We start from the raw sequence: 16272 nt of genomic DNA, 5'->3' as shown, positions 1-16272 counted from the left end.
TATAAAAAAAAATAGAGTTATTAACTTATTAAATAGTGTGTCATTTGCTATAACAAGCACATTTTTTTCTGCTTTCACTCCATGATGCAACATATATGCAAACATCATTCCTCCACCTGCTCTTAGGTCTGTTAAAACAAGAGCAGCTGCTACCCAACATCTTTTATATTACGACTGCAAACTCATCAAACATGCGTTTTCTTTTCCTCATTTATTCTGTCTATCTCTGTCCTCTCTGGAACAACTTTCCTCATGATGTGTTTCCCAACAGTTTCACCCTACAGCTCTTTAAGAAGAATGTTGATAGGTTTTTTTTCTTTCTCAACCCTCATCTGGACCTCACACATGGCACTGATGTGCTATAGGTTCTTGTAACTCTCATGTGTGGGATCAACAATATATATATTTATGACCAAATTTCATAAATTCATTTCTGTAGTTTTTCAGGATGATGCAGTACTTTGTTTTGTTGCAAAACATATCAACCTAAAAGTATACACTATAAATTCATTGATAATTTAATTATATCAGCAAAAAGTATTGACCACAGCACAGGATCCACCTACATTTTCATGTTGTTGCTTTAGGAACCCTCTATTCAGATAACTGTTACAAATATCATCATAATCATCATTATCAATTTCCTGATATGTACCCTCAAGGAGAGTTCAGGCTACTTATGACAGCAGTGCATGATTAACTTTGCATTATTATTAATCTCCTCAACAATTTCCTCCAAAGGAGTCTGTTGCTCATCAGCACTCCAATATTGTTGAATCTAACATTTCATTCTTCAAAGCATTTCTGATTGAATTAATCCACCTAGATCTTGCTCTTCCTCTGGATCTCTTTTCTGCTATCTTATCACCAAACACCTGTTTTGCCAACCTTTCCTCTCCTATTCTGTTTTATTGTCAGTATCACCTTAGATTAGCTCTACTCACACATTCTTGAATGCTAACAATGTCAAGTTCCTTTCTAATATTGTCATTTTTAAAATGATTTTGGCATTGATACCTAATGTTTCTCAATACCTCATATTTGTAGTCTCTAGTCTTTGATTAAGTGCTTCAGTTCTAATCCGAGTCTCAAATCCGAAGTTTAAACACTGTTTTGTATACTGCTAATTTGGTGTTTTGGCTAATTTCTCTCTTATTCCATATAAATTTATTCAACTGCTACCTATCATATCAGCTTTGCTTATTCTGTTGCCTATTTCCAAATTTAATTTGTCATTTTCACTAAAAACTGTGCCTAAATAACTGAAATATTTTACTTGTTCTATAAGATCTCCATTGAGAATGCATTTGAAGTTTGGTCTTTTTATTTGCTGGTTTTCATTCCAAATTTGTTATATTTGTTATTCAATTTAGTTAGAAAATCATGGAGACTTGCACTGGATGTGTTTAGGAGTACAATATCATAATGCATAAAGCAAAACACTAAGTTTAATATTGTTGATTTTAATATCAGGTTTAATACCATTTTATTTCATAACGTGATCCATATAGATAATGTGCATCCTTGTTCTCACCCTTGATTTTACATCAAACCATCTTGCATTCTCTTCATTTCTAACTGGTAACTTACAATTGAAATACAGGCTATGTATTACTGTCCCATTTATCCCATATAATTGCAGTCTTTTGAAAAGCTTTTCTCTAGTACTTTGTTATATGCCTTTTCCAGATCGACAAAACTTAAGTATAGATCTTTGTCATATTCCCATGATTTCTCAACTGTTTAAATTTGATCTTGGGAACCTCTATTTGGCATGAACTTAGCTTGTTCTTCTCCAGGTTTTTTCCCACAATTTTTCTCAGCCTCTTTTCAAGAATGCTTGCATAAAGCTTATCTGGAAACACTTAGCAGAAAAAATTTCTCTGTAATTCTCATTCAACTACTTTTATTTTTTTATTTTTTTTATAGATGAGAGCTATGAAAGCTTTACTCCAATCATGTGAAATTCAACATTCTGATCAGGTCCTCTTAATTATGCAGTGTAGCTACTGCAAAACTTTTATACTTTTATATTTGAACATTTCTGGTCTAATATCATCTTCTCCAACTGCCTTTCCACATTTCAAGTTTTTGATAGCTCTTTGCCTAATATCTTCATTTTAAATATGATTTTGGCATTGATGCTATATGTTTGCTCCTAATGTTTCTCAGAACCTCATATATGTGGTTCATATATGCCTCAAATATTGATATGTACTTCTTTTTACATTTCCCTTGAAAATTTTCTACTACAATTCTGTTACTGCTTGTTTCATTTAACAGTCTTTCAAAGTAATTACTCCTCCAGATGCCTAGGATATTCTTATCTTCAGTTTTCAGGTCATCTTTATCATATTTGCTTTTTTTTACAATACTCTTTCCTCCATTCCTAAGCTTTTCAATATCGTCTTGAACATTTTGTGACCTTCCTGATATTTATCTTCTATATTCTTACCAAAGTCGTCCAATTTGTTTAGCTACTTTTACACACACCTTAGCTCTCTTTTATTTTTCTCTGTATTCTTTTAGGGCATCTGCCAACTTATCTAGAAATGTTTAGTGTGCTTTCTTGTTTTCCATGGCTGTTTCTTTAACTTCTTGTATCTGTTATGGTATTCTTATTTTTCTATCCTGGAAGGCAATGCCCCCATTACCTCCCTAGCTGAATCCAATGTTTTCAAGTTTGCCACTGAGACGCCAAGGTTTGGTCCTTGTTTGTGTAGTTTACCTGTAAAAGTTGCTCAACTTTAATTATTTTTAAAACTGTTTTTTAGTCTGTTCTTTTTAATTTGATATTTATTTTTATTCTGCTTAGAAGTAAGTGATGATCACTTCCAATTTCAAATCCTGAGTACACGCTGGTATATTCAACCAGCACGAAGATATCACTATCAACAATGACCTAGTCATTGAGGCTTTTTTATTTCTTGTGTCTTCTCTCCATATGAACTTGTGCCCATTTTTCTGTTGGAACATGATGTTAGTAATGACTAGTCTGTGTCCTGAGCAGAAGCCCAGAAAAATGCTTACTGTTATTATTAGCTTTGCTCTTTTCTCCAGATTTTCCCAAAGCATTCTTTATATGCCTGGTTAGATTCATTTTCTACTCTGCTGTTTAGATCTCCTCTTTCCTATTTTGCTGTTAAAAATATATAAATACTAAGGGGGGGCTATGGTACAACACCGGGAAACTCATTGCAATGAGTTTCCCGGTGTTGTACCACCTTACCCCAGTTCTGAAGATACTTTCAGGCTTTCAGGCACAAACTTTGTTTGCTCACACTTGGATAAAGGATTAAACTAAATTTATTATAGTCTAACCAAGTGAAAAATAAACTTTCAACATTCAGCCATATGATGTTTTAATGAATTTGGCACCAAAACCTGTTAAGCATAAAATAACCTAGAAATGCAATCGTTGGTGCTAAATTTAAAAAGAAAAAAAAAAGCTGCTGGAGTGCTACAAAGTTTTATTCATCTTTGCTATTCTTTCCTCACCCTTTGTTCAGGACTTATAAATTCATATAAAGGCGTATGAATAAATTTTATAACATAATATATAACAATTTTTTTTTTTTGGCCTATTGTTGCTAAAGAAAATCCAAATACTTATTTAAAAAAAAATGTTTGGGAAAAAACTAGTACCAGAGTGCCAAACTGGTGTGCACTGGTCTCACTACTGCTGGATATGTTAAAGATATCAAGCAATTTTATAAGCTAGGTTTTAATCCTTTTTCCCCAAGTAAGAAAACAGACAAGTAAGTCAAGTTTGTGCCTGAACATAGTTCAAGTCTAAGGCAACTCATGGTAAAGGTGGAGTAAGCTCTGATCACTTTCTTTAGTATTTCTACCCTAATGCAAAGCACATCCCCTTACGGAGATGTATGATGCTATGCATTAAAGGCAAGGGACACTACCCAGACCGGTTTCAACCTTTATTGAGGTCTTGTCAGTGGGAGCCAGACCCAAAAAAATGCCAAGGTTGAAGTAATGCAGAGCTTATAAATTTTACCTAAACAAGTTGGCACAAGGTGCTTTGACCTTATTAAATAAAAATCTCAGGATGAGATTAAGGCATAGAAAGTTTTTTAACTTGGGTATACTATGTTAAAGATACCAAGCAATTTTATAAGCTAGGTTTTAATCTTTTTCCCCAAGTAAGAAAACAGACAAGTAATTCAAGTTTGCACCTGAACATATTTCAAGTATGAGGCAACTCGTGGTAAAGGTAGAGTAAGCTCTGATCACTTTCCTTAGTATTTCCCCCTAATGCAAAGCACATCCCCTTACGGAGATGTATGATGCTATGCATTAAAGGCAAGGGCCACTACCCAGACCAGTTTCGACTTTTATTGAGGTCTCGTCAGTGGGAGCCAGACCCATAAGGGGATGTTCTTTGCATTAGGGGGAAATACTAAGGAAAGTGATCAGAGCTTACTCCACCTTTACCATGAGTTGCCTCAGACTTGAACTATGTTCAGGCGCAAACTTGACTTACTCGTCTATTTGCTTACTTGGGGAAAAAGGATTAAAACCTAGCTTATAAAATTTCTTGGTATCTTTAACATAGTATACCCAAGTTAAAAAAACTTTCTACATATGGCTGGATATGTTATTGTACCAAAATAAAACAGACTTTGTTTAGTAGGTGCATAATAACTCATAAATTGCATCATCAGAAATCATGACTGCTAATAATTTTTTTCAAGCATCACAATGTAATTAATACTGTTTTGAGTAAATTTTGATGGCTGGCTGAAAAAAACAAAAACATTTTGTTAGCTTTTAAAATGTTTGTCCCACAGGTTTTTCCTTGCCAGAAATTTACTAAAATGAGGTGAAAAATCAAATGAAGCATTATTGAACCATAAATATCAGAGAACAAGTCTTAATAACAAGGTTTATTGGTAAAAACAAAAGGCGCTATGAATAGTTTCTAACAGTTGAATAGGAAACTTTGGAAAATATTCACAAACATATGAAAAATTGTCTGTGGGGGGTAGTGCCCAATTGGGAATAAAGGATGCAGATAATCATGATTAGACTGTGCAGCATCTGTCTAGTCTTAGTCATGACATCAGCATATTATAGGAAAAGTAATCTTTTCCATGTTGGTTAGTATATGATTACTGAACCAGTGCATAAAGTTTAAAGGAGGGGAGTTTAAACTATCCCTTTGTGTCTCACTTTTGGCCCCTTAAGTTTTTTTTTCAACTGAACATTGCTGTTTGTAGAGCTGAAAGTGCTAACAAGGGATGCTACCAGAGTTTCCTAGTTTCAGTTGTACAACATGGTGGAGATTATTTCAAAATGTAGTGTAAAGTATGCATACGTTTAGTTCTTTCCAGTAAATTTTTGTGCAGAATAAAAAATACGGACAAAGCTTTTTTTGATATAAATTTCGTATAAAAAAAAAAAAATCCTCTTGGAAAACTTGTTAAAGTATTCAGACCTCAATACATTTTGAAGTAATTTTTTTTCACAAGGATAGCTAATAGATCATAAAGCAAGAATACTATCCTTTCAGTACACATTTATCCCAATGAACATTGTATTCACTGCTTTTTCTTTTTCATGATGACATCTTCATGGTCATTCTATACTTCAAACCTACATAGGACAAATGTAGAAATATTGATTTACTGAAAAGTATAATTGATATGTATATTTTGAGCTAAGCACTGTTTATGAGCTAGTTAATGTGCTAATAGACAAGCTTAGTTGTTGAACATTATGCATAACTTATTTTAACGGTATAAACAACTAGGTGAACTATTTTATTATTATTATTATTACGTGTCACCTCCAAGGAGTCCAAAGACTCATCGAAGGAGGGAACCTACTCTACAGCACTTCGTCTCCATTGCTCCAACTACAGCAAACTACATCTACTGCCCACCATCACTAGTATTTTCACAGACAGCCACAAACATCTTCCCATGGTGGGATTCGAACCTGCAGCCCTTTAGCTAACCACTTGACCGACCAGGCCGGCTTATATATATAAAATTTTATATATATATAATTTATATAATATATATAAAAAAGTTTAACTGACTTATATTTTGCTGAATTTCAAATCAACATCTTCAGAGCACAGAACAGCATATTATAGTTTATGCGCAGAAATGAGTAAGTGAAATAGTTCAAATTGTCCTGTAATGTTGTAAAAAAAAAAAAAAAAAGTAGTAGCAGTATTACTGCTATGTGGGCATTGATCTTAAGATAAGTTTCCCAAATTTTTTGCAAATGCAACCATATTCAGGTTAGTAGAATTCTTCTTAGCCATGGCTGACTCTAAAAATAATCTTTCTGATCTGTAACAACTTCTAAATAGCACATTGGTTTTCTTTCATCTAATCCTGTGTAAAGGGGTGTGCAAAGCATGGTCTGCCAGTAAGAAAGTATGGTGCAGATATTTAAGTTCTGTGGAAAGAGCTGTATCATTAGAACAAATCACTCTAGCTCTGTGCTTAAGTGTTTTTAAAATACTGTACTGTTGGGATGGATGATGATATGATTGTCTATGTAGATATCTTTTCTGTGTGTGTTGGCTTTCTGTAAATGGAAAAAGATAGTGATCCATCAGAAAGGCAGGTGACTAATGTGTCAAGAAAAGGCAAACAATTATTAGATTCTTTTTCTACTATCAAGTGAATTTTGGGATGTTGGCTGTTTAGGTTGGAAGCTTTTGTCACCTACCTAAACATTAGGTAGGTGACAGTAGATCATGCCTCAGTAACTTGCTCAAGTTTTATAACAAGGTGACGGCTGAACTGGATAAGGGAAATGGGTTTACAGTGATACTGCTGGACCTGGCAAAGGTGTTTGACAGGATACCACATGGAATTCTAATCCGTAAACTACAACATATGGGAATGGATATAGGATTGGTGAGATGGATAGCTGGGTGGTTGATGGAGAGATATCAAAGAGTAGTTTATTCAGGAGTAGAGTCCAAAAAACGGCCTGTGACTAGTGGTGTGCCACAGGGTTCTGTTCTTGGACCACTGCTGTTTAATCTGTTCATTAACGATATAGGGAAGGGTCTAAGTGGGACAGTTCATTTGTTCGCTGATGATGCAAAGTTAGGTAGGGCGATAGTGAATGCAGACGATGTCAAAGTCTTGCAAGATGACTTAGATAGATTGGAGTTCTGGACTAAGGAGAATGGATGTCAATTTAATGTGACAAAATGTAAGGTTATGCATTTCGGAGTGAAAAGATTAGCAGCAGTATACCACATTGGTGGAACTGTACTCCAAGAGATTGATGAGGCCAGGGACTTGGGAGTGTTGGTGGATAGGGAGATGAAGTTTAGGGGGCACATTGCGAAAGTAGCTAAATCAGCTCATCAACTCACTTGGTTGTTGAAAAATACCTTGACGAGCAGAGAAAAACAAGTTATTGTACCTCTGTACCGAGCCCTGATAAGACCTCATCTCGACTACTGTGCCCAGATTTGGTCACCTCGGTTCCTTCTTGATGGGGAGGAGGTTGAGAGGATCCAGAGGCGAGTGACTAAGATGATAGCAAGTCTCTGGAATGAACCATATGAGAATAGGTTGAAGATTTGTGGGTTGCAGAAACTAGTTGATAGGCGGAAAAGGGGAGATATGATTGAGACATTCAAATTGCTAAAAGGATTCTATAGGATTAATTCAGATATTTTTGAGGTCAGGACTGGTGGTGGGAGAACTAGGGGACACCCATGGAAGCTGGGCAAGAGCGTGGTTAGTAGGGGTGTTAGAGCTGGGTTCTTTACTTTTAGAGTGGTAAATGAGTGGAATAAGCTGCCAGAGTCTGTTGTGGGTGCTATGACAGTGAGCGAGTTCAAGGCAAGGTATGATAGATACTGTGAGAATGTTGAACAGCTGTGTGAACATGATGTTTAGGGCCTCCCTCGATGAGTCTAAGGACTCCTGGAGTAGCCCGTAGTAATAATAATAATAATAATAATATTCAGGTTACACTTTGTTGAACTCCTTAGAGCAATGAGATATGAAGTCATTGTCGAGATAAATCATTTACATTGTAGACTGATTTATTTCATTTGACCATTTCAACTGAAATGTGGAAAGGCAGCTGGAGTAGATGATATTCAACTAGATATGCTCAAATATTGAGGTATAAAAGTTTTACGGTGGCTATGTAGGAACAGAGCAGCTGGGTTCATGCCAAACAGGGTCTGTCAATGACCAGATTTTTACCTGTAGACAACCCATCAAGAAATCAAGGATCTTTTTTTTGGTAGATATGGAAATATTTTACAATAAAGTGCCGAGAGAAAAAGTTGTTCCAAGTGATAAAGTTAAAAAAAAAAAAAATTCGAATGTGTTTTATTGCCAAAGAGAGTAGGAGCAGCTCCTTTAGTCCTGACTAACCTTTTTGAAGATTGGCAAGCAACCATTCTCCACTCTTCACCAATCACTGATATGGAGCTCATACTCTCATTGAATTAAGGTTTTCATGGCATGGGAGAGATATGGCAGACAAGTGCCATCACCTCATAATCTTAAATGTTAGCAGATATATATTACATATGAAACAGTTGAGTTATATTGTTGATTGTATATTTGTTTGTTTAACAGAGTTTAAAAATTGGATTTCTTGTAGGGAAAAACCTTATTGCTTGCCAAAAATCAACTTGGGAACTGGCCATAGATGGACATCATACTATATGTGTGTAGATTTATCTAAAACCACTTTTCAGTCAATATTTGCTATTACAAATTATTGCAGTTTGCACTCAGCATATGGAATAGCATTAATTTCAGCTTGCAGCTGATGTAGAAAACTGCTCTTACTCATTTGGCAGTTGAGCTTTCTAATCATTTTCCAAGTGGAGTGCAACTTCTACTTCCTTGCATTATTCTTCTCCTCCAGTTAATGTCTAGATGATCAGAGCAAGTTATCTCCCACCATACCATGAAGCTCACTCCATGCCTCCTCTGATCTTTTGTCAGGAAAAAAAAATCAAAAAGAATCCCTGACAAAAAAGTTTTGTTCCTGATAGTATTCTCCCAGTTGTGTTCTAGAGATGATACTCATCTGACAGTCAACTCTCACTATAGCAAACTAATATGGCCCAAAGGAATAGCTTGCTGTAGCAAGTGCCCTTTAGAATATCATTACACCTATGAGAGTTTTGATTGACTTTTCAGTAGTTTGTTATAGAAAGTGAGGTTGTTAGAAAGATTTTTGCTGTTTGCTTAGTGAGAGTGAGTACTTCTCGCTTTTCAGTTCAGTCCTCTTTACAATCTTTCCTACTCATTTGGCATCTTCTTGAGTCTATTACCGAAAAAAAAAAAAAAAAAAAAAAAAAAAAAAAACCTGATAAAAAATATCAGCTATGAAGTAATCATCCCGTTGGCATCACTTTATTACTCAAAAATCTGGAGATCATCAGCAACCAACTTCTCCACCACTTGGCAGTCCACTAACTAATGGATACCACCATTCTCAACCCACAGTGCATCTCCTAGCCATTCACCTGGACATAAGCTATGGGAAGGTTTTGAGAAACTAATTAACATTTTCTGGACATTTATTGGATTCAGCATTGAGACCTGCTCACCAAGCAACTGCATTATCAGTTTTCTCTCTTTTTTTCACTGTGTGTCATGATGGAAGCTGTCTCTTCTTAGATTTTGTCATTAATGTTGAAATAGTTCATAATGCTGTGCTTTTACCACCATCTTCCCCACATTCATGTATAGTCTTCTCACCGAGCACAAATTCTATTCATAGCTTTACTGAGAACAGTACATACATTGTTTTCCTCTTTATTTGAAAAATCTTGGAGTACACATGCATTCCAAGCTTCAAGATCTTCTATAATTAATGCCTCAAACTGAAATCTTCTTGCCCTTCTTTAGTGGGCCAAAGACAGCTTGGGAACAATGTGGTCATGTTTTCTTTCACCAGGTCTCCCTTCATGAGGCTCTGCAGATCATTTGATGTTGACAGTGCTCTGATTAGAGAGATCCTGGGTTTGAGTCTATCTAGAATGTGAAGAAGATAAGAGTTTTTTTTTTTTTTTTTGTTTGTTTGTTTTTTTTGACTGAAGGTGAGTTAGCCAGTCTCATAGGGGTGGCAAGTTTATCCATCCAGTAAAACAGGCAAACCAGTCAGAAAAATGCATGCAATTTACAGACAATATGCTGGCCTCATAGCTTAGTTGCTTTGATTCTAATTCCAAACAACCAACTAACCAACTTCACTTTCCCCTTACCTTTAGTGCTACTTAATTTCAGTAATATCAATGTCCTCAGTCATGATCAGATTTCTCTTTTTTAGACAGACTTATACATCTAGGCTATCTGAGCACAAAATACATTGCATCCATAGTTTCTTTGACTTTCAAAAATCTGGTATGAAGTAGTGGCTAATAAGATGAAATTTAGTGTTAGTATAAGCCAGGGATAGAGATTGGGGATTGTGAAATGTATTGATGAATCAAAGCATCCAGGAAGAAAGAAATGGAATTTCTGGTGTTGTGTTAAACAGCTTGATAGAGAAAATTCTAGAATATATTAGCAAACTCATTAACAACCCTACCAGAAAAAGTTGTTGAAAGTGACCATGCAGTATTGATCTAAGAGGCAACTGGGAATGTAGTTCCATTTAAGGGAGGGAAGGTGTATACATTGAACATGTTGAACTACAGGAAAGGTGGTTATGACAGGTCTTGGAGACAGGTTTAGATAAGTTCCATAATGCCAAATAGTCAAGGCAAAGATGTCAGTAGTGCATGAGAAAACAGTGAAGAGGTAGAGTTGTCTCATTGAGCAAGAATTCAAAGATTAGGTAGATTTTTGGGAGAGGTATGGAGGAGAGGAGAGGGGAGGGGATGAGCAGGTGCACATGACATAAAGCACAACAAGTATAATAAAGAAGGCTATTGAGAGAAACAATGTGAACAAATTAGAAGAAATTCTAGTAAGTACTATCAGCATTGACCAGTAAAGAATGGTTTTAGAAGAATAACTTGATTAAATGCAGAAAAGTGACATTTGCAGATGGTTCGCTAGGCTTTATTCATTCATATGAAAATAACATGATAACGTAATGCTAGCTAGAACAGATGAGATGCTAGACATAAGTCGATGCTATATGCATCTCTTAGTACTTGCTAGAGTACTTAAGATACTACAAATTTTTCTGCAAACACAGATGGCAGTTCAGCACATTATTATTATTACGTAACACCTCCAGGGAGTCCAAAGAGTCATCGAGGGAGGGCACTTACTTTACAACTCTCCGTCTCCACCAACCACAACTATCTTCATCATCTACACCAATGCCATCTACCGCCGACCACCACCACTAGTATTTTCACAGACAATCGCAAACATCCATGCCATGGCAGGATTTGAACCCACAGCCTTTTGGCTGGAGAGTGGATACGCTAACCACTCGGCCAACCAGGCCAGCACAAACACACACATGTATTAAGCAAATTTGTACATGGACTGACAAGTGAATTTAGATTTTATGTGGCTCTTCACATTCCTTATCCAGCTCAGTTTACAATGGAGTTTAAATAAAAGTGCATTCCCTTTCCTAGACATCTAAAATTGGTGAATGTGTTAATAGCTGCCTTCTTTGTGTAAGACACCTAACACATATGTAAATCGAATGCTAGATCGACCCTAGAGTTAAAATTGGACAATAGTCAAAACTCTGTTACAAAGGATAGAAGACCAGTCAAGAATCCAGTACAATTAGAACATAAAGTTAATTAAGAATACATTCCCTAGAGTGAGTTAAAGACAGATAAATGCCTTAAGATATCATGAATGTTGTGAGATTTAGGGGAACAGTTACCTTTTGTTGGGGGGGGTACTGTTTATAAAGATTTCAAAGATCTAAATTATATTATAATAGTATTCACAGCTGTTAACCAATAAGAATATTTCCTATTCCCAAGTCTCCTGCATGCTTAATGAAAATTTTTGGATGCATCATATATGAAGTAATCTGTTGATGCTTTGGCTAGGTAGGATGTGTTTGAAGTTAGAAAAATGGAACATGTAGTAGATAGTATTGTTTTATCTTTCTTTTTATGTGAATTATTTGCATACTATTGAAAAATTGCCTTAGTATCACAGAATGCAGTACACCTTCTGGATGTGTATATTGCCATTCATTATGGGAAGGGTTGCTACCCAGCTAGTTTTATCATTGAAGTTTCATCATTGGGAGCTGAATTGTTGGAAGCAATGGATAGCTAAATCAATGCCTAAATCATTTTCTGTATAAGTATTAAAATAGTGTATCACTATATTATTAACATCTATAAGGAGGCATGGGTCTGTGCATTGCAGAATACTGAGGTAATTTGATGTGAAGTTAATAGCTTCTACCTAGTAATGAAGATACTTCACATGCAAACTTTTGTTTGTTCACACTCGAGTCAAGGATAAAAATTTGCTTCACTTAATAGTACTTGATCTTGTACCCTCTATGGGATATAAAAGCATATGGTTTCTTCTCACAGTACATGGATTTGAGAATTGTGTTTGAGAATCTAAATTTAGAACATAAATAACAACAAAAATACACTTTGTGATGAAAGTTATTCCAAAACCATTATCATATGCTTTATCAAAGAAATTACAGTGATCTCTCACTTATTTAACCCAAATGAAAGAACGATTCAATTAACTGGCCTTTACATGAGTTAATTTACAACTGACTTCTTGTACAGTGCTATGTAATTGTACCTTCCGTTATCCAATTTGTCAGTTGTCCAAAGGCAACTTGTTCTACCACTGTGAATTGATAATTGAGGGATTACTGTAGATCAATTTTACATTGCATTACAGTTCTTGATTGCTATATTTCTGATCTCTAGAGTCAGTGAAATCTTATATTGAATTTTTGAGTAATAGTAGTTTTTGTAAAAGTATTATTATAAATTCATGGAACAAGTTTTATTTGCATATAATTCATTTTAAAAGTATGTATCTTAACATTGTGACCTCCATATTGAGATGATCATCAGGAACATAATACTATACAGACAGCACAAGAAAATGGCTATGGTTGTGGTAGAGGATGGGAACAGATAGTATATAGGTTAGATGTGTATGATTGCCTATGATGGAGCAGTGTCTCAAAAAAGGAGGGGTAACCAGTGGCATGCCCCAGGATTCTGTTCTTGGGTCCTGGCTGTTTAACTTGTTTTTAAATGATATATCATGTGGACTGACTGGTTTTTGAGGTGTGTGCTGATAATGCAAAGTTAGGGAGAATTATAAATAGCATTGCTGATGTTAATTCCCTTCAGGAAGATTTAAATATACTTTTGACTTGGATGAAGGAGTGGGGTTGTAGTTTTAATAGTAATAAGTGCAAGGTGTTGCATATTGGAATGCACAAGTGTAAGGCTGTGTATTATATTGATGGTGCTGTACTGCAGGAAGTGGATGAAATTTGAGAGTGATAGTAGACTGAAATTTAGAGGGCATATTGCAAGTTTTGGAAAAACTGCACATCATAGTGCTACTATGATAAGAAGTACTCTAACATGTACAGACCGTAAGATAGAAATGCAAATTTTTAGCACAATTGGTGTGTGGGGGGGGGGGTGGGGGGGGTACTACTTGAATCAGATTTACTGGTATCCAACCTAGTGAGGAGTTTTCTGATGAAGGATCAGACAAAATATGCAGTTGACTGTTCATAGCATAGTGGGAGGTGATTTTACTTGTGATCTATATAACATTTAAGGCTGCTGTTAATGACAAATATTTGTAGGCATTGATAAACTGAGTTAAGCTATTAATAAGCAGATTTTTTGATATAGTAAGAATGATGAGATGAAATATGTAGGTATTTCACAACATTCATTGGTTTGTGATATACTTTTTATGCTAATACAGGCATGTGATCTGATGGCTATGTGTAAGAATGATTTTCAAAAATCAGTTCATGGTATTGTCCTAATGTCGTTAGCCTGCAAATCTGCTTGCATTTGGAAGTAGAAATATATTCCTAAGAATGGGTGATGTCATTTGTATTCATGTGTGTATGAAATTAAGGTCTCTTGATACTTTTTGAATTTTTATGTATTTCTGCTTCTCTGGTTAGCCTACTTTGTTCATGAATCCAGATAAACACACAGAGAGAGAGAGAGTGATTGCTCCTACAGAACCAGAAACTAGTAAAGAGTATTCTACCTTCCCACTGCCAATTAATAATTAAAATGAAGTTAGTTTAGCTGGTTTTGATAATCTGTCTTTCCCTTCTCCTTTATTTACAGGATGAAAGAGTAGCAGTTGTATCTGTTCTTAGTCTCATCTGACCTTTCTTGCAGATTTTCCCCTTATCAATGCAAGTATGAAAAATGAGCTTGTTTTAAGAAGACCTAATTGATAAAGGCAGCAATGGTATTCCAAGTCATATTGACAGATTTCTTGACAACATTCATATACATTGAATTTATATTTCAAATTTATAGGAAATGTGGAATGTAAATTTGAATTGCAGTTGCTAAATAATTTGGCTTACATTCAATAACTGGCTATATTCAGATAATTATTATGTTAAACTGTAGTGGAAAGGAAAATACTGTTATTCCAGAGTGTGCATGCATAATTAATTTTAGACTCTGTTTCGTATTCTTTTTTATAATCAACTTCATGTGTTGTTATAAACTTGAAACATATATTCATTATACTTATTTCCCTTCCTTTAGGTTGGAGTTTTTAGTTACGGTCACTGCACGCTAACAGATGGAGTTTTGCATTCGTGAAAGTGTTACTGATGGTACCCATGTATTCATCTACTGTGTTGCAGATGCAGCAAAATTAACTTACTTTAGACATTTTCTTTTTTTCCCCAGAAGAAATCATGATGGGTGTTCTAATTGACAAAGATTTTACTGATCCTGTTGCGGCAATGCCAGGATCATATCTCCCAGCTGGAATCAGTAAAATGGGACCTGTAGCATTTCTTATTCCTTGTTGGGTAATGGAATAAAGGAATTTTACAACATTTTCTTCAGAAAAGAACTTCTGTTGGCTTCACTTGTTTTACATTCCGATCAAGATCTCCAATCAATTTATATGTTTATGGAAATTCTTTCAAGCCAATTATATCTCATACTGTATGTAATCATTCATTGGATGTTCAACCTGAATTTGCTTTCTTTTTTTTGTTCGCTACATGTATTTTTTTAAAAAAGTTAAATGCAGCTATTCTGGGAAGTAGTTAATAATTAGGCTTTCTCCGAGCTGGACAAAAGAGTACTTTTGAAACCAGCATGTTAAATATAATTGGCTTTTAGAGTTCTGTCAACTTTGGGTGCTGTTCTATTGATGAGTTCTTTCTTTACTGGAATTTGAACTGCACTCCTGTTATAAACTGAGGTCGGTTTAGACATTTACTGTCAGTTAGATCTTTAATAGTGCCATTAGATGTTACATTTCTGTGGCATGCTGTACTTCTTATAATGTCTCAGTTGGTGAGCATAAAAAGTTCTTAGTTTGTATCATTCTGGCAGAAATAACATGGTTGTTAATGATAGTGGAAATTGATGAAAGACTAGAGGAGCACAAATTGAAGGTATTACAGTTTCTCAATACAAACACAGAAAGGGTAGGGTGGATAGAATTTCATTATGAAGAGAATGAGAATATACAAATGAGCTGGTCATGCCACTGGTAATCTGGTTATTTGAGTCTCAACACAGAAGGAATCCCAGAGGATTGGAAAGAGAATAGGATACTCATTTCCATTACAAAAAGATGAATCAGTACTTTATGGGATATAGCATGGTTTTATTAAAAGAGGATAGGAGTCGTCGCAAGCTTTATTGTAGATCAGCACTATACAATACAATGTACATCATGCCATAAATTATTCATTGTTTTTGCACTCATCACATTCTCAGGCAATGTACTCCACTACTATTCTTCAAGTAAAATATATCTTCTCATGCTTCTACTTACACCATCTTTATACAACTTTAAATGACAGTTCTTGTTCTCTTCTTCACTCTATGATGAATCTTTTTTGTATTAATCTAGTATTGATCCTCTTGCCAACCTATATGTTTGCTATATATCACCCCTTTTCCTCCTATCTATTAGGCATTTCCTCAGTCTATCCTCATATGTAATATTCCAGAAGTGCCATATTCAATATATTTCCTCTGGACTTTGAAATGAATGGTTTTTGGAAAACCAGGTGACCAATCTGCACAGAGTAATCCAAATGCATCCTAACTGAGTCCTTGTACAGTGGAACAGTTTTCTGCTCCTG

General features: G+C 35.3%; 1 protein-coding gene across 1 annotated transcript in view; it reads left to right on the top strand.

Annotated features, from left to right (window-relative positions):
- The window catches only part of rtet (major facilitator superfamily domain-containing protein rtet), a 116636-nt gene extending 101340 nt beyond the window's left edge, over positions 1 to 15296 (top strand). The window contains exon 10 of the mRNA XM_090399720.1: positions 14705 to 15296. Coding sequence (XP_090255846.1) covers positions 14705 to 14761 — 57 coding nt within the window. The 3' untranslated portion in view covers positions 14762 to 15296. The remainder of the gene's footprint in view (positions 1 to 14704) is intronic.
- Positions 15297 to 16272: the final 976 nt, after the last annotated feature.

This window comes from Typopeltis vanoorti, chromosome 1, assembly GCF_054136105.1.
Source record: "Typopeltis vanoorti isolate ZY-2024b chromosome 1, IOZ_Tvanoo_1.0, whole genome shotgun sequence".
NCBI lineage: Eukaryota > Metazoa > Arthropoda > Arachnida > Uropygi > Thelyphonidae > Typopeltis > Typopeltis vanoorti.
The sequence above is the reverse complement of the archived record's forward strand: the minus strand, read 5'-3'. Positions and strand labels throughout refer to the sequence as shown.